Source organism: Equus przewalskii, chromosome 5 (assembly GCF_037783145.1).
Source record: "Equus przewalskii isolate Varuska chromosome 5, EquPr2, whole genome shotgun sequence".
In the NCBI taxonomy this organism is placed as follows: Eukaryota; Metazoa; Chordata; class Mammalia; order Perissodactyla; family Equidae; genus Equus; species Equus przewalskii.
In genome coordinates, this window is record NC_091835.1 from 48,941,076 (window position 1) to 48,964,907 (window position 23,832).

The window sequence follows — 23,832 nt, forward strand, 5'->3', positions numbered from 1 at the left end:
GTTTGACATTCTCATTTAACCCTTACTGAAGAGATATCATTAGCATTATTTCATAGGTGAGAAAATTGAGGCTTGGGAGTGGTTGTATAGGTAACTTGGCCAAAATCACTTAATCAATGATCGAACCAGCACCGAAATCTAGGTTATCACAAATTCCATGTTCTTAACACTACCTAAACTGACCCCTAGATATTACACGTAAATTGGAAATTCCTTGTTAAAGGAAGTCTGCCTTAAGTTCTCCTCCTAACCCTCATATTATGCTGTCTCACAGTACCCTGGATCTGGATAATTCAGCCCAAACTTCCATTTTTCTTCATTACCAAACTAGAACTAACTTAATTCCAATTTTAGAAAGCTGTTTTAGAGGTTCTTTCTTTTAGAGAAATAAGATGGACTTCCTTATAAATGTCATCCATTGGCCATAATTCCCTCTTCATAGTAAACACAGGATTTTTAGGGCAGTGAAAATACTGTTTGACACCATAATGATGGATATATGTGATTATACATTTGTCCAAACTCACAGAATGTAAACCACCAAGAGTGAACCCTAATGTAAACTATGGACTTTGGGTGACAACGGTGTGTCAATGTTCATTTATCGATTGTAACAAACGAACAACTCTGGCCAGTGATGTTGATAATAAGGGAGGCTACACATGTGTGGGGGCAAGTGGTATATGGGAAATCTCTGTACCTCCTCCTCAATTTTGGGGTGAACCTAAAACGGCTCTAAAAAAATATAAAGTCCTTTAAAAAAAATGGTAACGGTATTCTCAGGACAACAACAAAATCATTATACATGTTGCAACAAAGAATTTTTGTGGAGGGGTATAGAAGATGGAACGTAGATGATAGAATTTAGGGAAATCTATGATGTGAGGATAGAATTATCTGAACAAGTGACTGAAATCTTTCAGAAATCATTAAAGAAAGAATCCCAGAAACAGAAGCACGCTACCACAGTTGATTTTATTTGTTCAAGGGCTCATATTGCAAGCATTAAACCAAGCATGGGCTTTGATTCTGTGAGCCCAGATTCGCATATACAGGAAGATAAAAGCACACTGTGATGCATGGACCTGGATGAAAACTAAAGGCTCATGCTTAATCACATTGTAGTTCCTAATTATCTACAGCCTACAAGCCTGTAGTCACAGGTCTTTCAGGTCCTTCTGGATGTCCCACAGGGTATCTGCGCTTTTCTTGAGTTGAGCAACCTCCTCATCCTTCAGCTTCTGGTTGATAACACTGGTTAATCCCCGAGCATTCAGGATACATGGAAGGCTCAGGAAGACTTCATTCTCAATGCCATACATCCCCTGCCACAGCAAAAATAGCATTTAGATTAAGAAAGGAAGCCAAAGGTAAGAATGATCACAGGTCCTGTTTGAGCAGGAAATCTCATAAGCACAAGCTCATTCTTTAATTTTCATCACTTACAGCCTCATATTTCCCTACTACTTACGTTCCAAATTGGGAACATACACAGAATACACAAATATACACTACAATAAAACTAGAAATTTAGGAGAAAGTACTAAGTACTTAATAGAACTTATTGACATCTCTCTCTGCTTAGACACACTTTAATAAAATCTGATATATATGCCTTCAACTCAGATTGTATTTAAATATGGTTCTTCATGAGCTACTTTTCGTGAAATCCTGTTTCTTAGAATTCTTTACTTAGGGAGGGAAATTCAGGTGGTAGCTGACCTACAGGATCCAAAAAAGTAGTTGGAGGCCGCTGAAAGGCAAGATTCCTGCAACATGCAAGAGTTGCTGAAAAAACAGTCCAATTTCCAAAACACTTTACCAATCCATAAAGTTATTTATTCACAAGGTCGATTTAACTACATAATTAATTATATTATGTAAGTATATTAAAGTTACTTTAATATTTTTAAAACTTTTTAATTTTCAAAACTTTTGTACATACCCTGAAGTAGAGAGAATAAACAAATTCCTATATATGCACTTCAAGACTCAGTAATTATCCAATTCTTGCCACACTTGCTTTTTAAGATTTTGTTATAGTATTTTAAAACAAACACTCAACACCATGTTTTAACTCTATTGTATTCCTCCCCCCTTTTTTCTTTTCTTTTTTTTTTTGCTGAGTAAGATTTGCCCTGAGATAACATCTGTGCCAATCCTCCCCTACTTTGTATGTGGGTCGCTGCCACAGAATGGCCAGTGAGTGGCATAGATCCGATCCCACAAATCTGGGCCACCAAAGCAGAGCACATTGAACTTAACCATTATGCCATGGGGCCAGCCACTCCTCCCTTACTTTTTCACCCCTGACTTGTGGAAAATGAGTCAGTTATCTTACATAAAGTTTTAATAAAATTTTAGTTTTGTTTAATCAATTTCTACTTGAATGTTCCCTAGCTTTTGAATTAAACTAAATTTGCTAAGGTATCAGGTGCTACATCAAAGGCCACCCACAGTTTAAGACACCAACTTGAAACGAAACTCTATTATACTTATTCAAATGATCATATATTTTGAGAACATGCTGAATAAGACTCAGTTAATATTTAATTTGCCACATCATACAAGGGAGAATTATAAAAATCTATTGGATGTCTCTGCCTGTATAAGTATTGTGTCCTTGTCCTAGACTTCTGCTGGAAAAGAGGTTTCCATAAAACTTTGAGATACAAAAGTAACTGTGAGCTGAGGCTTTTGGTCCTTCTTTAAATGAATCTATTTATAGAATACTAGAAATCGCATTATATTTTTTATAAGTTTATTTGATTATTTTGTACATTTATATTCTGTAACAGTTTCTTACCTTCACCATTGTTGACACTGGGTGAATCCTGGATAGATTTTTCAACATGGATTCAATGAGATCAGCCACACTTAATCCAATAGCCCAGTTGGTGTATCCTTTTAGCTTGATGACTTCATAGGCACTAAGAAAAACAAAATCATAAAAGGGATCATTGAACTGAGACTCAATAGTTATTGAAACCAGACTCTGGGTTTGACTACTGCTGTGTTTCTTATTATCTGTGTAATCTTGAGTAAATTATTTACCCTTTCTTGCTTGTATCCTCTTCTGTAAAATGAGGATAACAATAGTATCTATTTCAAAAGTCTGTTAAATGAGTTAATATATACGTAAAATGTTTAAAATTTCAACACTACACGGTAGCACTACGTAAACATTTTGATAAATTTAAATAGCTTACTATATAAGTGAATGTTTATAAAGTCACCATGGTAAACATGTACACTTTTCAATCAATCTTATTCACAAACATAAATATTTCCAAAGATATTAATGAACTGAGGAAACAGTGACAAACATAAATATTTCCAAAGATATTAATGAACTGAGGAAACAGTGAAAGCAAAAGGACTTTCACATTCAAAGGACAAAATATACCTCAATTTTGAGGTCCCACTTACCACTGTCACCTAAAATACTGTGACCAACTAACCTAAGAGCACAGTGATGACAATATCTTGTCTGGCAATTTTCTGAGCACAAATTGTACACCTCGAAACCCACCAAGGCACTGGTACTTGAGAGGTAGCAGGAGTAACTGAGTATTATGAAGTTGAGATTTAATGCAGTCTACCGCTGACTGGAAGACCTTGGGCAAGTTACACTACCTGGGTGAGCCCTAGATTTCTCATTTATAAAGGGCTTATGTTAATTGAAATGCTAAGGACTCTTTCAATTGTTTTTTTTTTGAGGAAGATTAGCCCTGAGCTAACATCTGCCACCAATCCTCCTCTTTTTTGCTGAGGAAGACTGGCCCTGAGCTAACATCCATGACCATCTTCCCTTACTTTATATGTGGGACACCTGCCACAGCATGGCTTGACAACTGGTACATAGGTCAGCACCTGGGATCTGAACCAGCGTACCCCTAGCCACCAAAGCGGAATGTGCAAACTTCACCATTGTGCCACCAGGCAGCACCCCCCTTTCAATTTTTAAACGGATCTTCTTCTCCATATATAGGTCAAACTCCTGGGGAAAAAAATCATTAAAATTGAACTAAACAAAATGATTCCATATTTGAGACATCAGTTAGTTTTGTAACAATTCTCTGCAAATAATAATAGCTAACATTTATTGAATGCTTATCAATGATATGTGTGTGCATAGATGTGTGTGTTTTTAGTCAATTTTTACAATAATTATATTACCATATAACTTTACAGAGAAAACTGAGAAATCAAGTTAAAGGTTAAATGGCTTCCTGAAGACTATATAGTTAGTGTCCATGCCACGATTTAAATCCATGCCCATATTCTTTAGTCCAAATGACATCTTATTTCACGATAAGCATGAAGTTCATAGAAAGAGGATGGTCAGTAACAAAAGGAACAGTCTCAAAAGAAATGAAAGAGAGCCAGCCCTGATGGCCTAGTGGTTAAAGTTTGGCGCTCTCACTGATTCAGCGGCCCAGGGTTCATTTCCCTGGCCCAGAGCCATACTGCCCGCCTGTCAGTTGCCATGCTGTGGCAGCGGCTCACACAGAAGAACTAGCAGGACCACAACTAGGGTATACAGCCATGCACTGTGGCTTTTGGGAGGGGGGGAAAAGAAAAAGAGGAAGATTGGCAACAGATGTGAGCTCAGGGCAAATCTTTCCCTGCAAAAAAAAAAAAAAAAAAAAAAAAAAATTCTTAAACAAAAAAAGTAGAAAGAAAATGGAAGAAAACAGAGACATCTTCAGTTGAGTGTGAGTGTGCACAGGTAAATACAGCACAACTTACTCTTTTAGCAATCAATCAGCAAGTATTTATTTTAGGCAACTATCTGACTAATAGTGTCTAGGTTTACCTTTCTAGTTAACTCAAACTCATTTGCTGATAGGAGGTAATTTGAAAGCCCTTTTCACTTGTTAATTCTGTGCTCTGCTCCTTTATTTCTGGAACAGAATTTCTCTAGAAAAATATTTGCTTTCCCTAGGGGGACTGGAATAGCAAGTTTGACCAGCGTAAGTTAGTCTTGTCTGTTTTGGAAGATAACAGCGCATATTTATTATATCAACAGTTTATCTGAGCAGGCGGCCACGAAAATTGTTATAATTTTATCTAAGTAAAGATGAAATTAATCATCTTCAATCAAGCGCCCTTCCACTTACCTTTCAACCACCATCTTATGCACTTCCTTCCAATTTTCACTGTCATTGTCCGTTCCCATCTCTGGATTCAGTTCCTGGAGAGAAACACCTGCCACATTCACTCCACTCCACACGGCCACTGTCAAAAAAAAGGATAAATATTTTATACATTTCTGACACTATTTTAAAAAATCCTCTTAGTCCAGATTTCACCTTTAATGTAAGTGACTGAATACCCACTGGGACTGCTCCAGTTACAATAGACTCCAGCAGAGTTCCTCCAAAACGCTGACAATTGCCTTCAAATAATCACATGTCTGATCTTTTAACTTTCAATCACTTTGGTACAAAACAGAAAAGTTGTGTCCTGCTTACAGAGAATATGAAGTTCTTTGCCTCTCTCTCAGTTTCTGAAATCACAGGAGACTAGTTCGGGACTATCTGAAACTTTGGTTTGAGGAATTCTTAAGTTTCCTCCTGCTGTTTTCCTAATGTAAGCTCTTTTCTTCTGAAGTGAAAAAAAAAATTTTTTTTTTTAAAAGATTGGCACGTGGGCTAACAACTGTTGCCAATCTTCCTTTATTTCTTTTTTTTAAGGATTGGCACCTGGGCTAACAACTCTTGCCAATCTTTTTTGTTTTCCCCTGCTTTATCTCCCCAAACCCCCTCTGTACACAGTTGTATATCTTAGAGTTGTATATCTTAGCTGCATGTCCTTCTAGTTGTGGGATGTGGGACGCCACCTCAACGTGGCCTGAGGAGTGGTGCCATGTCCGCGCCCAGGATCTGAACCCTGTGACACCACAGCAGAGCGCGCGAACTTAACCACTTGGCCATGGAGCCAGCCCCAAAAAAATTCTTGGATAAGACCCAAATATAGTCTAATTATCTCTAGGTCTTCTAATGCCCCAAGGTCATCTTATCTCTTCAAAGAAACTCCATGTAACCACAGTGAATTTTTCTGGTCTTAACTGAATCAAATATTCTCCTTGAAGAATGCTTCCAGAAGCACAGCAGACAAAGGTGCTGTGTATCCTGGACTGTATCTCTTGGAGGCTTCGATGCACCAAAACAGCCACCTCATCTACTCTTAACACCTCCTGCCCCAACAAAAGTATAATTGAAGACCTTGGTGTGCAAAGACGAATAAAGACATGCTTTGTGGTAGAAACAGGCAAGTAAAGAAAACTAACACAACGGGATAAGCTCTCACAGAGGTATGGAGAAGATGTAATTAAACATAAATAAAGGTTTACTTAATTTAGGGGAAAAAAGTGTCAGAAAGGCCTACAAAAAGTAGGCATTTGAACTGGACCTTGAAAAACAGATGTGCTCCTCAGAGAATGTTTGGAGGACAGCATCGTAGACTCTGGAAATACGAGCAAAGGAGGGCGTAGCCTAGTATGGCTGAAACCAGCTAGGAAGGGCAAAGTTGCCTGTGGCCAAGTAAGACCCCCTTTTAGTCTCCAACTTTTATGAATTCAGACTAAGTGTTGAGAAAACTAAGGCATTTTCACAGACTATGACGAAAACCATGAAACCTACATAATCATGCCTACATGAGCATGGTTTAATTCTCTTTCATTTCATGAACACAATATAGATCAACACAGAAATAAGAAAAAAATGATGTTTTGGAAAAAACACTACAGTCCTGAGTGATAGAACACTGGGTGGGAGTCAGAAGACATGATGCTAGTTGTCATTATGCCACTAACTAGCTAAAGGATCTCCAACAGGCCAGGATTGCCTGCTTTGCCTCAATTTTTCCCTCATTAAAATGAAAGTCTTGAACCAGAAGACATGTACCATCACTTCCAAATTGTGGTTTAAGTAATCGTATAATTGTAATAACTGGCACTTAATGAACCTTTACTGCACACCGGACATTGTACTAAATACTTTTTATATGGGACACAAATTCAGACAAATCCTTGGATATTAGGAACTCTTGAATGAAGCAGTATAATGTGCCAGAAAAAAAAAATCTGCGTTATATAAAAAAGCACAAATGCAGTAACTGTAAGACCAAATTCTTAGAATATCACAGTAAACTCTTTACTAAGAATCACATTACACACTACCACTAAACTCAAAGGGAAATTTATACCCTAACCTTTGAGGGAGAAAAGAGTTCCTTGCATATAGGGCAGATATGAATTTAGTAAAATACAGATTATCGTTAATATTAAAATGTTTTGGATCATTACACTTTTATACCATAAGCCTATTCAATGTATTTTGGTTTAATAAATAGGCTTAGAGTTATGAAATACAATCAGAATTGTTCATAAATGTTTTCAACATAAAATTGTTTGGAACAGAAACAATTTAAATGAACAGAGAAATATTAACTTAAAACATTTAAAATAAATGGATTTTTTAACCATTTCAAAACAAGGTATTATAAAAGAAATAAAAGTGCAATATAATTTTAATGTTGATCTTTTTACAATGATTAATTTATGTCCCACAATTCTATTTAAATTCCTAATGAAAACATTTGAGAGATTTATTATATGGTCTCATACTACTTAAGTGATTGATAGTTATGATAAATGGTTTATTAAAAATCAGATTTCATATGAAGCAAGATTTATTTTACGTAATAGAACAGTAGACACTGATTATTTAAAAGGTTTTGTTAGCCAATTCATTCCTCCTTCAATAAACATGATGGATATAATAGTTCTGCCCACTGAAAGGGCCTCGAAGCAAAGATATACCAGGAGTGTGAGCACACCTATGCCCAGATCTTGGTTTCTAAATATTATTCCTCTTAGAAGGAAACAGGGCTCATCGAAGAAACAGATAGTTCTCGTGCTGGGAAAGGAAAAGTATAAGATGAGCCTGCTGCACTTTATTGCTCCAGAAAGCAAGGAAGGGCTCAAAAAATGATGAGACGTGTCAAAAAGACACAGAAGCCAGCTTGAGGAGCCTATTACTGGCCAATTCTGGGACAATTTGCATATTACAATGATAGTGACAGAACAATTGTGCAATAAAATAAAAATCTGAGTCCACATTGATACAAATGACTAATAAATAAATAGGGAAGAGAAAGCTCTCCCTTACAGTAGAATACAAATCATAAGTATAGAAGAAATGATGGATTTAGAATGTCATGTTTGACAACTATCATAGCAACAATTTATTTAGCCAAGAATCATTAATGGCTACTAATCTTAGCAGGCAAAAAATTGACGAGGAATCAGATATTTACCTAATCAGTACTAAAGCAGCTTCCCACAAATTACTTATCTGTAATGTGAAGTATGTGAAAATATATAAAAATAAAATTTAAAAACAAAAAATTCACAATGGCAAGAACAACACTGTAAGTATTCAGTAAATACTAGGGGTTTTTTTGCATTTTTTTTTACCGCTTGAGTCGCCATGCTCTCCCAAAATCCATCCATGGCAGCTGCTGGGATGAATGCCAAGTTTTTCAGCCATAAGGTAGCGAAATCTAGCAGAATCCAGATTACAGCCACTTCCAATCACACGGTGCTTGGGTAATCCACTTAGTTTCCAGGTAACATATGTGAGAATATCCACTAAAAATTTTAGGAATGATACATGTTAAGTGAATCAAAACTGATTTTGACTGCTATGCCAATTAGTGGGTGCCCTGCTTCCTCCTCTCCCACTTCCCCCTTCCCCAATGAGACACGGCCAGAAAGACGTAAATACTTTAGAGATCAAAGATGTAAATACTTTAGAGATCATGGGAGTTAGCGAAACAAGAAAAAACTTCTATGTCTTATATTAAGAGAGATTAACAAAACATGAAAAATGCAATATTGTGGTTTTTAAATTTATGTTATCACTTGAAACAAGAATATATAAGAGCCTCACAGATTAATTAACTTACAATATGTAAAAAGAAAGAGAATAACGCTTGAATTAGATCGTCACTTAAGTTTCTCCCAATTCTAACATTCCATGATTGTAATGACTGTCATCATAAACCAAAAGCCACTAGTCACTGAATTATCAAAGCATGCTACTATTAATTTTCCTGGGCACAATATACTATGCAGTAACAATTCTGGTAATACAGCTATTAACATTTTTTACTATTGAATGAAAGGACCTCTATGAGAGAACCTTTATTCTGGTGTACACAGCCCCGAGTCTGCCCAGAGGTAAAACTTACCGGTCTAGAGAGGATCACAGCCCATAAGCCTAAGCTGTAAACAGCGGGAAAATGTGCACATAACCAAGTCAAGGGGTTAAGCTTTTATTTCATTTTTCACTTTTTTCCTGAGGAAGATTTGCCCTGCGCTAACATCTATACCAATCGTCCTCTATTTTTTCTTGGTAGGTGGGACACCTCCACAGTGTGGTTGGTGAGTGGAGTAGGTCCACGCCCAGGATTCAATTCAAACCCATGGACCTGGGCTGCCAAAGTGGAATGCACAAAACTTTAACCGCTCGGCCACAGGGCTGGGCCCTTCAAGGGGTTAATCTTGCAGTCTCCACCTCCACACTCATATACAGACACTAGCTAAGATATTTTAAGGTCATTTTGTACTGGAGATTAGAAACTCTTCCTTGGAGACTCTGAGTCAGTGGGAGTGACTCCCGGGAGAGTTAAGGCTTTGAAGCTATACCTAGAAAGTTGTATAACCAGTTAATCACGTCTGCCTTAGACACAGGATGCAACAACTTCCTGTGTGCCAGCTATTTGTCATTCCTGTTCTGCATCTATCTGCCACCATACCTTTATGAGAAGGTTCATATATGAGATTGAACTATTCAGTAACCCCCAGTCCAGGACTGCAGAGAATAGGAATAGTACTAAAATAATCTCTGTCATTGTCGACTCCCAGCTCTCAATATTCCATAAACTATTAAGGATTCCCTGGATTCTTATTCACAATCTGTCCGTATGTGAAGTCTCAGAGACAGTCAGTTTGACCATTTCATCAATATATCTACTATGCTCACCAATAAACAATAAGCTTGGTGGCAAATTATAGACAAAAAAAGTGTAAAATAGAGAGTGAATTTTGACTCGTTAGGGGGAAAAATGCAATTCTTTCTAATCAGAAGTTTTAATGTTTATTCTGCAAATGTTGATTTAGCAAGGAAAGCAGCTTTCATTATAGCATTTGGTGTTAGCATGTGTTTGTCCATCAGTACAGTCCATGACTCCCTTTAAAACTGGACTGATTGATGGTTTTTACATGCTTCTTGTCAAATTCAGTCTGATTCAATTTTGAAGAGTTTTAGCGAGAAGTCCACCAGAATGCATTTTTTGGGCAAACAGGTCATATACGCTAAAATGCTTCTTCCAAGTTGGAGCTACATTCAAATATTTCAGCATGCATCCCAGGATAATCTTGATAGAAAATTGAAAAGCTTTTCGACTCTACAACAAACCCAGATGAAACCAACAGATGAAACTGCTTCATATAAAACTCCTCTTGCATTTGTAAGCATTTGGCCTGAGACAGTGCCATTTGTTGTGCTAACACTGCTCTTTTGAGGCCAATAACAGAAGATTCATGAATTGCTTCTGGTAGTGAATATCGGAAGAGATTTTTTTAACTTCCAAACACAAAATAAAACAAAACACTGAACTTAACCGAAGTGAACCTCAAGGCATTATAATCATACCTGGGTTGGAAACCACAATGATGATGCAGTCAGGACTGTACTTGACGATCTGAGGAATAATGAATTTGAAGACGTTAACATTCCTCTGGACCAGGTTGAGGCGACTCTCTCCCTCTTGCTGGCGGACTCCTGCAGTCACCACCACAATCTTAGAATTGGCGGTCACAGAGTAATCTTGAAGGAGAAGGGAAAAAAAGGTACTTTAAATACATACAGCTCTTCATCCAAACATAGCATATATGATATGCTCTAGAAACCTAAACACACAAAAGCTTCTAGAACTGATATGAGAATTCCGTTTTCTGTATTATAAGGTTTTGAAGTGCAATGCCCCTGTGGCTTCTTCCTCCTTGGGCTACATGGAAGCATTCCAACCATAAAACTGGCTCAGAGAATGGACCAAGGAAATAAGGAAGGCTCTAAATTATGTTTCTGGCTAACAAACTCAAAATGCTCTTGACTTTAGAGAATATTGGATTGCCAGCAATAATACAAAGTGTAAACAGTGAGTCCAAAGTTCAACAGGCCGCCCTCCAACATAAAAGCAATTCAAAGGTACCTTTAGTCTTAAAATGTTAACTCAACCTATGAAGCGAAAAGAAGGTGCTGAAGGGTTTGTTCTTGGCCAGACATTACTTTCTAATACTTAATTTTTCTTTTCCAAGGAATATTAGCCCTGAGCTAACATCCACAGCCAAATCCTCCTCTTTTTGCTGAGAAAGATTGGCCCTGAGCTAACATCCATACCCATATTCCTCTATTTTATATGTGAGATGCCTGCCACAGCATGGCTTGATTTAAGTAGTGTATAGGTCCATGCCCGGGATCTGAACTTGTGAACCCAGAGCTGCTGAAGCGGAACGTGCAAACTTGACTGCTGCACCATCAGGCGGGCCCTCTAATACTCATTTTAAGGAAGCACATCCTTTCCCAAAATACACAGACATTATGATTTGATGGGATCATTAGACTCAATAGCTATGGATGATTCATAAAATTAAACTGTTGCTATGTGACTTCTGACAGTTATGAACACTTTATCAATTTCTTCTCCCATAAACTGGAGGTAACAGACAGGACCTCTCATAGGGTGGTTGTAAAGATGAGGTAAGATGAGACCTCCAAAGTTTCACACAGTACCCAGAATGCTAATTGTTCAATGAAAACCAGCTATTAGTAGTAGGAGTATTGTTGGAAATTATTTTGGAGGCCCACATTCTTATACCTTTAGGCACAGCCATGGTGCGGTGGCAAAATCACTGCCTAAATGTGCTAATCCAGAAGACAGACAGCTAGGCAGCCGGCCCAGTGGCACAGCGGTTAAGTTCGCATGCTCTGCCTCAGCGGCCTGGGGTTTGCCGGTTTGGATCCTTGGTGCAGACCTATGCACTGCTTGGCAAGCCATGCTGTGGCAGGCGTCCCACATATAAAGTAGAGGAAGATGGGCACAGATGTTAGCTCAGGGCCAGTCTTCCTCAGCAAAAAAAGGAGGATTGGCAGCAGATGTTAGCTCAGGGCTAATCTTTCTCAAAACAAAAAAAAGCAGAAGAGAGACGGCCAGATATAAATTTATTTGGTTTCTTCAAGGCACTCAAATGACGTTGCACAAATGTTTTTTTGGATCTAAAATATTCCTGTTCTCAGATACATGTAAACAAGCATTATGACACTAGTTACTAAAATGTCATGAACCAAATGTGTGAAAGGGATGTGGTGGGGGGTTTACAGAGCTAACACTTGCATTTGTCCTCAAAGATGAACTGGACCCAGAAGGAAAGAAGAAAGTGCCAACACTAGATCCACCAAGACGGAAGACTAATTTTCTATCAGGGAGTGAGGATATTATTTATTATTAGATCACTTGGCGCATGAAAGGAAACTACCTTTATCTGCGACAATTTTAGGTGTCTGAAGAAACAAGCTCCCATGCTGCAGATCCATCATTTCCCCTTTGAGTTTATCTTCCAAAACATCCACCAGAGCAAGCTCATCAGCCAGAGACTAGAAACACAAAACAGGTGTTAGTCCCCCAAACCACTCAAGGATATCAGCTTACAGAACAACCCAGAGAGCCTCTAAATGGCTAAATACCCCAAGTCTAAAAACCTCGAGAATTTCATCATGGAGTTAGCTGTGCTCTTTAAACAATGTCTTAATAAAACGTCTTGAATAGTGAACTTAAGACACAGAAGAGATTTTTCAGAATCTCATCTTCTAGTATTTAACTAGGGTCCAATTAGCATGATACAAGTTGTTTTAAAGAGACGTAGACGTACAGGCAGAGAAAGACAAATATCATATTATTTCACTCAGATGTGGAGGATAAAGACATAGATGTGGAGAACAGATAGGTGGTTACCAGAGGGGAGGGGGGAGGGAGTGGGGCAAAAGGGGTAACGGGGCACAGATGCATGGCGATGGAAGGAAACTAGGCTTTTGCTGGTGAACAAGAGGCAGTCCACAGGAGCTGAAATACAGTAACATACACTTGAAATTTACACAATATTATAAACCAATGTGACCTCAATAAGATAACTAAAAAAATAAAATAAAAAAATAATATGTAGACCTAAAAGATTCCAGATGAAATCAACCCAGTTCAAGAGTGGCCTCAGGGCACACAAGTCTTCACATTAATGGGGAGCAGTGGTGAAGAAAGAGACTCACCCAGACCCAGAAACCTCGGGCAGTCTATCCATCCCGAAGGTCACCTCAGTTTGGGGGGCGTTGCTGAGAAGACAGATCTGGTTTAAACCATCAAGAGTTTGAGTTCACTCTACAGTTGGACTTGAAGCCCGGGTTGAAGCTTGGAATCCTCAGGTTGGCTCTGACCAACTTGAAAGTCTTGGTGGGCAAAAGGGGGAGAGTCTTATGGACAGAGTGGTCCAGGACTAGCAGATTCGCCACACACCATCAACCAGCACTTGCCCAGTCTCAGAGTTCCCATTTTCAACAACTGTCATCCTGTGCTGCTCATCCAAAATAAAACCCTAAATCAATAAATATACTATTTAATCTTGATCTAGTATCATAATTTGTTATGTTCTATAGAACATGTTTTATATGTAACATATTTTATGTTTATAGGTTCTCTCTATCTCTACATGAATAGTGGGAGAAAAAACAAAACCCTGGACACTCTCTTTCAGTAATCATGTACATTCTTCAGCAAGTCTTTGATCTTTTCATCTCGTAACAAAGAGGGGAGAGGGTGTCAATCTAAACACATTTAAACAAACTTTCACCTTTGAAATTCGGTTATCATATGGAAACTCATAATTTGCAAACTCTTTAAAAAGTAGTTATCCCTTCCAGTGAAATGTCACTAGAGTCCCTGCCTTTACTCTTTACAGGGCTGTTAACAAAATAACGAGCTGAATATAATATATCAACACTGGAGCCCACTTAAAAATGCAAATATCTCTCCTAGGGAGAGTGCGATTAGCTATACAGGTGAAGGGTGTTGATGGGCAAAAAGGGTAGGTAACTGGGGTTTGGGAAGCCCTTTGAAGGCTAAGGCAGAAATAGCCTAGGACGGAACTAGAGGTATCAGAAGGGCACTGACCAGCAGAGGAAAAAGCAGAGAGAGCGGAGATGGCCAAAAAGGAAACTTGAGCCACTTTAGCTTTCCAGCAAAGCACACCCTCCTCCCTGTAGAAGCCAAAGAATGAGCACCGTGCCTTGCCTCTAGCATCCCAGGGGCTGGCTAGGCTCAAGAAGCACGATACAATAGGCTTGCTTGTGAGGTTTTCTCTGAGACTCAAGCCTCCTTGTGATTGAGTGTGTTCTTTCTCACAAGCGACTGATTTCTCTGCAAACTTCTGACAAGACCATTTTATGAGTTGGGGATCACTTCGTAACTATTTTCTCATTTCCCTGTATGTCAAATACTGGCATTAGTCTTCATCCATTTTTACTTAAACACGTTTTAACACTTTAAAATGGTTTCGTTCCTCTGCAGCCTCTGACAAGATCACACAAAACTCTCCTTTGTGATTTTTTTGTTCTTTTTTTCTGCTGAGGAAGATTAGCCCTGAGCTAACATCTGTGCTACTCTTCCTCCACGTTATATGTGGGTTGCCGACACTGCATGTCTGCGCCAGGGATCCGAACCTGTGACCTCAGGCCGCTGAAGCAGAGCACATGGAACTTAACCATTAGGCCATGAGGCCAGCCCCTCATTTGTTTTTTAAGCCCTAAATTAATACAGTATAACTTAAAAGCCATAACATTCTGTCAAGGTACTGGGCACTAGGAATATTACTCTTATTTTAGTAACATCACATGTGTACTGTTGCAGTAAACAGGGCAAAACAATTTGGGGCTTAACTGGAAAAGGATGTCACCGGATCTCGGATGCTGTCTTTTGTTTCCGTGGGCGTAGAGAATTGGCTGAGAAGTGCACACTACTCAGCTGGCAAGGAAGGAAGAGATCCAACACTTAAAAAAAAATAATTGCAGCGCTGAATTTAGCTGCATCTGCACGACTGAATATCCTCCAAGCGTGGAGACAGGCAAATAGAGGACGCGTGATTAAGTACTGACACTGCTGTTTGGCTGAAATAAATCTCCTCCTGTCTTCACATACTGGACAGCCTATGAATTTACCATATATATTTCACTTAAGCTGTAAATACATATTTTAAAATGTTTGAAACAGCAAGGCTTAGATTAATTGCAAACGCAGTAACTTATTACGGAACAAGGTCAGTTAGAAGCCAAGAACATCACTCTTGAAACCTTGTTTAACATATTATAAAAATGTCTTTTCAAGTCTTGTGTAGACCATTCACAGCCATAATCTGCCTCTTGGTCCTCTTCCCTAATAAATACTGCCACCAATGCCCAATGTTAATTTGATGGTTGCATTTTTATATTCAAGTGTTCAGTCTGCAGGAAATTTTGTGGGAGGAAAAGGTATAACTTTTTCCAAATAATTAGCTAAATGGACAAGCACCATTTATTCAGTAATTTATTTTTCTTTTCCTCTGGAATGCCACTTCTATCTTACTAACTACTTTTGGGGCCTGTTTCTGGGCTTTTAGTCTGTTCCACTAACCCTTCTATTCTTGTATAAATATCAAACTTTAATTAAGTTCCACTTTGAAGTCAAGTCCTGCACCGCAAAAACTGCTCTGCGATATGTCTGTAATTACATCGCTCCTTCTAAGAGACTTCTTATGCTCTGTTTGTATCATAAGAACATGGCGACAGTTGACTGAATCAAGAACGGACACTCAAACGAAAAACAGCTGGACCGAGGGTAAGGGTAGAATAACTTTGCCTGTAAGCTCTATGTGACCCTGACAACATGATGAGGTCTTGGCAGCTACAATGCAGAGCCTGCGATTGGTAGTGAGGCAAAAGTCCTATTTGGCAGTAGGAGCCATGAAAGAGGAAAAGCTATGATCAAAATTTGACCAAATATAAGTGCAATCTCTTAGTAATAGCAGGAATATTCATTTATTTAATACATAGTTATTACTGAATGTGCCAGGCATTATTCTACTAATCACGAATATAGTAACGAACAAATTCGGCAAAGTCCTTGCTCTTGTGGCTGCATCAGGAAGGGACTAGGAACTAAGCAACAAATTTAAGAGGATGCTGATGATGGAAGTGCGACAAACACATGCAGGGTGATGTCAAAGTCACTGGGAAGAAAGTTTACTTTGTACCAGACAGTTGGGGAAGACCTGCTATGAATAACAGGAAAGAGTCAAGTTAGTGACGGTCTAGGGTAGACACCTCAGGTGAAGGGAAAATCAAGCAAAAGAGTTTAAGCAGAAATAAGATGGGTGTTTTGAAGAAAGAAGGCAGAGGGTAAGAGATGAAGTCAGAGACACTAGCACCACCTTGCATTGGAAGGTGCTACGAACACTGTGAATGGTGCCCCCTGGCGTTGTGCACTCCACTGCCTTGCTCTGAGACAGGCAGGGAGAGACCCTTGACACCTCACAGGTTTTTATGTGTGTGTGTGGTACATGTGCGCTGTGACACTACTGGAAAATGTTAAGGAGGGGAGCTACATTTTTATAAAAGCTCACTATAGTTATTATGTTGGCAATAAGGGTGGGGAGTAGGCAAGAGTAGAAGCAGAAAACAATTCATAATGGTGGGTCATAGCACGGTGGAGCCTCAGTTGCCTTCATGGGCCTCCTCAGCCTCTCCATCTGATGCTCTAGTGTCCCTCATTTTCTGGGCCAAAGCAATGTGTGCCTTCTGTAGAGACACCAGTGATGGACTCAAAAAGGCCACATCTGCACTCACTATCTGCGGCGTCTTAACCAAGTTGTTTAATCTTGCTGAGTTTGTTTTTTCCCAACAGTAGTATATAGATGACAGCACCCCCTGGAACTTTTGTGGAGTGAGGTCAAATACAGACGCCTGACAGAGTCGACGCTATTTTCCTGTCTCTATTAAACTAGCAGGGTTTATAACCCTTACCAAATATTACTAACAGTGCTGAAGCACTTTAATCCTTACCCATTAAAATTAGATTTAAACATTTTTAATTAGTAAAATGGTCCTTGAACAAGGCAGTCATTCCTTCACAGCATCTAAATTGGAAGATTCCCACTGTGTTAGCAGCAGGGTCTGTTCTCTCAAGCCCTTGAATTGGGTCAAAGTATTACGTAACGCGGATAGTCTCAACTAAATTATTCAGTGAAGATTTTAAATTTATAATTAAAATAACCATAGAGGTACTCCTTACAGAATGGTGATAGCACAGCAACAGTTTCCTGAAAGGTCTAAATTTTGAAATTAGCACGAGGAAAAGAATTTTTAGCTACTATTAATATCCTGTGTTTTTAACTGCCCAAATACTAGCACAGAACAAAAGGAATTGGGGAGTCTCTATGGTTACAAGTCCAGAGCCCTGGGTTCAAAATACAGTTCTACCACTGTGGGCAGGCTCCTCAGTCTCTTTAAGCCTCAGCTACGTCGTCTGAAAACAGGATACAAACAGTTCCCATTTCCTGAGGTTGTTGTTTAAAATGAAGGATTTTTGTTAAAACACTTTGACATGGTTTGCTGTTAGTGCCATGGAGTCAATCTTTACTCCTAGTGACCCTGAGTCCAGTAGAGCAGAACCCTACCGTCTTTTTGTGCCATCCTCTCACCTTCTGGCGCTCTATCAGACAATGCTCCATGGCTATGCACAGGGTTTTCATGGCCAGTATTTTTGGAAGTGAGTGGCCTGGTCCTTCTTCCTAGTCTGTCTTAGTCTGGAAGCTCCGGTGAAACCTGTCCACTATGGGTGACCCTGCTGGTATTTGAAATATCGGTGGCATGGCTTTCAGCATCACAGCAACATGCAGCCACCACAGTATGGCAACAGGCAGATGGTGGTGTGGTCCAAACCAGGAAAGGAACCTGGGCTGCAGTGGTGAGCGACCCAAATCTTTATCTTAACTACTGACCACAGGGCTAGTACAAACATGGTATACACCCGATAAATGTATAAAAAGGAAACATAAGCTGGAATACTTTTTGTTTTACTGGTATGAACAGTGATCACTAAATTGTGACTATTTAAATTCCTGTATCTTGGGAAGCAGCTATCCTAAATCACAGGCACCTAGTCCCTGAAAACTAGCCAGAAAAAAATGCAAAAGAATAAAATTTTCATTGGTGTGCCCTATATATTTTAGTTATTTCTTTGGTAACTTTTTCTCTGTAAAGATCCAGAATTTGTTCCTTTAGAATTTAAACTTTGTAAACAGAAATATGCTTGGCTAGGAGTTATTCAGGCAGCCTCCACATGACACAAAGGGACAGTGTGCTCTACTGAAGGCAAGGCGGCATTTGCGGGGGGAGGTGTTCCTACTTTAAGGCAGCCTTCAGAAAGAACAAAGAATGGATTCAGTGAGGTAAATAAGAAAAGAGCTCCTTCTTCAAAAGTCCTTGGAGACTAAAGAAAGCTAACTGTGGTTTGAACCACAAGGGGTATATATGAGGCAAGCCAAACATCTATGGGGCTATATAAGGAAAATCTAGTATACGACACCAGTGTAACATCTGCTGATGTGGATAACTGTGCTGATTATGTAAGAATATGTCCTCTCAGGAAATGTACTCTAAAGGACTTAGAAGGAAAGCGTATGATATCCACACTTACTCTCAAATGGTTCAGAAAAAATCCATTATATGTATATGGTTAGAGAGGCAGAGAGAATGATAATGAGAATATAGCAATGTTAAGAATTGGTAAATCTGGGTCAAGTGGCTGTGGAAGCTTTACTCTTTTTCCTATTCTTGCCAATTTTCTGTAAGTTTGAAATTATTTCAAAATGAAATATTGGGTGAAAGTTTGAAGGGCATAACAGGATATTTCCATGACATCAAGAAGCCACTGTATTGATTAATTACAGAAGATAACGGGACCTTTGCGGTGGAGAAATCTTGCAGTCACTACTTCAACTAGAGGATTCTCAGACACCACCAGTAGAGACAAGTCGAACACCTGATGTAAGGCCCCGGGAAAGACATGACATCACCTAGTCATTACCCCACCCAAAAATTTACCCTGAACCTAATTACAAGGAAACATCAGACCAACATAAATTAAGGGACGTTCTACAAAATTAATATGGACTCTTCAAAAATGCCAAAGACAGGAAAGACAAAGGGAGGCCGAGTAACAGTTCCAGATTAAAGTATAAAGAGACATGATAAGTATGTGAAATGTATGATCTTGGATTGGGGTGAAAACAGCTATAAAAAGCATGATTTTGACAGCCAGAGAATTTCAAATCTGGGCACTGTATATTAGATAATCGTATTCTATCAATGTTAAGTTCCCTCAGTACAAGAACTCCACCATGTCATAGGGAGTGTATCATTCTCATGGGAGAAACACACTCACGTATTTAAAGGTACAGTATCATGTTTACAACTTACTTCAAATTATTCAGGAAAAAAAAATCTTTTATCTTTTAAAGATATGGTAAAATTCTGAAGTGCCTAAAGAGATTGTATACACATGCTGAAACTCTCATCTTTGGTGTTCTTGAAATGTACCTTTCCCAGAATGCTGATGGCACACGCCATACCAACTTGTCCAACACCCACTACGGTGATTTTATTGTTTGGGACCGTTGCCTCTTCCGCAACTGGTGCAATCAGTTTTTCCTTAAGAGTTGCCATCTTGCACTGCACGAAAAGAATCAAAACATTATACATACATTTACACATGCAACCTGAATCGGAATAATCTTTAAAATGTTAACTGTTGCAATTTTGAACTAAAGTACAGGTCAAAGTTAGCCTCACGCTGTTCTAAAACATAGAATATATTTTAATGAACCATGTGACCCATTTAATGGAGAATTTAATCAAGATGAAAACCTCCATGAAGCCCATCTGAATTCAAGTTCTTCTCTTTGGCCTATGATTCCAGTTAGTATTTACCAAGTTGTAACAATTCTGTCTTATGGCTCTTCATTTACTGGCTAAAAGACATAAATATTTATATTCAAAGTAACTGATTTGTTTCTAGTCCCCCCATAAGGAACTTATATGTAACTAAGTAAACTAAGTTAAGGCGCAGTATTAACCCATATTTAAGCTTGGTCTAAAAGAATTAATAGACAGTTATGAATATAATTTCTACAACTAATGGTTATTATCACTCTTGGAAGATAGGAACTGACTGGTTCTTCTTTAAATCTTACTTAAAATGTGTCACAGCGTACTGGCTCTACAATGTGTGCTTAAATACAGTGACAACAAAATGGCAATGAATAATATTTTGCAAAATCTGCAAAAACATTACTCTGAATTTCTTTTAGCGCACGTTGAAAGCTAATTGGAAGGTGGACAGACACTTAATACATTCTCCTTTCAGGGGGTCCCACTGCAAGAATATCAGCCTTGAATCAGCTTCTTTCCAGCCATTAAAGGAGGGCGGGAAGCCAAAAAAATGAAATACAATTGAAATTTGTTTGAAAACATTCTATATGGTAACACCAAATTTATCTGTGTCAGCAATCAGGTGCATTTTCTGAATAACTAAAACAAAGGCAAATTTATTAAAATAAACATCAATTCCAAGGCAATTTTGTATACAAAATATACTGCCCTGCCTTCTTAGACAGAGGGTACAGATCATAAGTAAACTCTTTCTGCGTATCACATAATTATAACCCATTATAATGATTATTATTTTAGTTTGCCTTTTACTTTTTATGTCAGACTGTTGTGTCAGAGGCCCCTGGACCTGTTTCAAACTGTAATTCCGCTTGCCAGTCTCGTTTTTTTTGTTTCTCATCTGCAGTGGACTAAGGAACAAAATCTACTTTAGCAATTGTAAATGTTAAGAAAGAGTAAAGCTCTAAGGTGAAATAAAGTACTTGAATTTGGAGATGGCTGTGCAACAACTATTTTGATCTATAGCTATTCTCCCTAAAAATATTTCCCCCCAATTTTAGGGACTACATTGAGAGATTATTTTGCCTTTACAGAGCACATCTGCAGCTTTCTCCTGGGTGGTAAAGAAAAAAGAAATATACAATGGCATGGAACTGCCTCCACAAATGGATGCCCTTCTAACGACATCCACACATGTCCTGCATTTTCAGCAGAATCAAAAGAATGTTGCATCTCTTCTAGGTGAACAGTTTTTCTCCATTAAGTTTATTTTCATTAACTGGTATGTTTTTTAACATCCTTTAGGTATACAGGGAACGCAGCAAACAGTGGAAAACAAAAATCCAGAAATGGTTGTTATAGAAATACAGATTAATTGTTCAGACACACTTTTTAAATTAATTTTGGGAATTTCAGAAACTATAATTTAGAGGCTTGAGCCAGTACAGATTTTCTTTCAGATCTTTCTGGAGAAAAGTGTCTTTCTTTAATTTTTCCTTAATAGACGCTCTAAAAGATTAGCAGAAAATGTTCTATATTATATGCAGGCCTGTGCCAAGATCAGAGAGGTGGCTGTAAGGAACAAGAATGATCGGGTAAAAACTTTCGGTTCTGGGTTCTTTACATCCTTCCCCCCAAATGCATCATCAGAAATAAACCAGTGCCTTAGATTCAAAGATCTTAACAAAGATCTTCATAATTCTTTACAGAATATCCCTCAACTCAAACCTTTTAAAAAGCCACGTTTGCCATCTAATTCCTCCACCAAACAAGCGTCAGCCCTCCCCTTCCCCCTCTCTCCGGGCCCCAATTGCAGCTTGCACTGTTCGCCGCCCACAGGTCACCTCTTCGTCCTGGCGCAGGAAGCGGGGAGGGCAGGTCACAAGGGGAAGCAGCCACCACACATCTCCCAGGAGAAGGTCTCTAGGGAAAAGTCTAGGCCTTCCTTATTTTGAACACCCAAAGCTGGCAAAGTTAGCAAAAACACGCGAACCATCCAGAAAAAAGGCTAGAAAAGAACGGACCTGTGGCTCCGGGAAGGGCGGCATCTGTACCCAGGTAAAGACTGGAGCGCAGGGCCAAACCTGCTGATCATCCTTTACCCTCAGCCCGGCGAAAGCTGGCGCATTTCTCCACTCCCGGGGTAGGAGATTCCAATACCCACGTTCAAGATCAGCCAGCCTTCGCATGTCACCCGGCTCCTTCTTCCTCCCCTAGCTCCTCAGGCACGTGTCCGGACTCCCGCCGGCAGGCACTGGAGGTGATGCGGCCGCCATAAACCGATCAAGGACACGTAGGGCCCAGGTTTTAGGTACAAATGCAACAAGTCTTTCCCCCGATAGAGCTGCAGGCGAGCCCGGCTGCGCGAGGGACAAAGCTCGGTGGCTGCCCCTTCGCTCCGCCTTGCTCCCCGGCCGAGGGCACCGCCTGCCGCCCCAAACCCGAGGGTTGACTCAAGGCTCGAGCCCGGATGCTCAGGACTAAAGGCCCCAGAGGACAGAAGCCCTTTTTGTTTTGGTCCTTCCCCGAGTCTTGCTACACAAGGACCCTCCTGCACGTCCCACCGGGTTTGCCCGTGAGCCAGGATTCAGGGTCCTGAGCTGAAACCTACCAGCAGAGAGAAGGCTCTCGAGACGGTTGTAGGAGTCACACGAGGCAGACAATGTCAGCTGCGTGCGTCTCCTCGGCGCAAGATCCGCAAAGAGGGAGGAGGAGGCGGGGCCCCCCCCCCCCCCCTCGGCAGCCTCTTAGCTTCCTTTATTGTGATTGGAAACCCGAGCACCGCCTACCCCTCCCCTCCGCTCGCTCAATCCCCTTCAAGGACAAGGGCTCAAGCGTGCGCACGCCCGCGCCCTCCCCAAATGAGGAGGTCACCTTCTGGTGGCTGAGGCGGCCTCCGGTCTCGGTCGCTTTCACAGTTTACAGGCTCTTCAACACACACACCGCGTTATTTCTGAAACCTGATCATCTTCGACTGCTCTGGGCTCTCACACTCTTGTTTGAATAGATTTAGTCCAAATAGAATAAATTTTTGTTTTGCTTTCCAGCTCAACTTTAGAGGACCCTTGTTCTTAGCCAAGATTGTGGTGGCGTGTTCCCCTGGAATAGTATTGGTGCTTCTGAATCTTTTTAAAAATAAAACTGAATTTTCAATTTTCATCATCTCGGATATAGTTCATTTGATGCAACAATGACTCGTGGGGTTTTTTCCACCTCAATTCATCAAATATGCATTAACTGTCTACTAGTTGCCTGACAAAACCAGTGAGGTCTAGTGCCTGACCTCTGACGTTCTCTACAGTCTATACGATCTCAAAGGCAGTAATGGGGCCACTACTAAGATGCAGTTTCTCTGGTAGTCCCTGAGCTACTCCAAACCTGCATGTTGTGGTTTATCTCTGTGCCTTCAACACCCAGCCCAGTGCCTGGTACCTCAGTACAATGTTGGTGAATTAATGAATGATGAATGAATGAGTAAACAGTTTGACTTATCCTGAAGATTCAGCTTCAGGTCTGTGTGTGGTTGGGGTGTGTGTGTGTTTAATTAAAATGACTTGAGGTATAGCAATCTCACAGACTCTCTGGATATAAAAGGGAGTTTTTCGGGTCAGCCCGGTGGCCAAGTGGTTAAGTTTGCACACTCCGCTTTGGGGGCCCAGGGTTTCACCCCTTTGCATCTGGGACATGGACATGGCACCGCTCATCAGGCCATGCTGAGGCGGGGTCCCAGGTG

At 39.8% G+C, this 23,832-nt stretch overlaps 1 protein-coding gene across 2 annotated transcripts; it reads right to left on the reverse strand.

Annotated features, from left to right (window-relative positions):
• Positions 1-956: 956 nt before the first annotated feature.
• On the reverse strand, positions 957-23,013 carry LDHB (lactate dehydrogenase B). Of its 2 annotated transcripts, XM_070620683.1 has the most exons (9): positions 22,711-23,003; positions 22,124-22,353; positions 19,752-19,883; positions 12,611-12,728; positions 10,728-10,901; positions 8,486-8,659; positions 5,124-5,241; positions 2,807-2,930; positions 957-1,325 (listed from the first exon to the last, which is right to left on the reverse strand). In XM_070620683.1, exons 2-9 carry the CDS (start codon positions 22,286-22,288, stop codon positions 1,158-1,160), a joined length of 1,173 nt encoding a protein of 390 aa, XP_070476784.1. In that variant the 5' UTR covers positions 22,289-22,353; positions 22,711-23,003; the 3' UTR covers positions 957-1,157. The 2 variants fall into 2 exon arrangements, with proteins under 2 accessions (XP_070476784.1, XP_008524458.1); XM_008526236.2 differs by lacking the exon at positions 22,124-22,353 and having other exon boundaries at positions 22,711-23,013.
• Between the last annotated feature and the right edge of the window lie 819 nt (positions 23,014-23,832).

Excerpts from the sequence above, each read along its gene's own strand:
- LDHB (XM_070620683.1), bottom strand. The coding sequence starts at position 22,288 with ATGCGAAGGCTGGCTGATCTTGAACGTGGGTATTGGAATCTCCTACCC. Across the intron at positions 10,902-12,610 it reads TAAAATTGTCGCAGATAAAG|ATTACTCTGTGACCGCCAAT; the intron begins GTAGTTTCCTTT and ends TTCTCCTTCAAG. Across the intron at positions 2,931-5,123 it reads CATAAGATGGTGGTTGAAAG|TGCCTATGAAGTCATCAAGC; the intron begins GTAAGTGGAAGG and ends TGTTTTTCTTAG.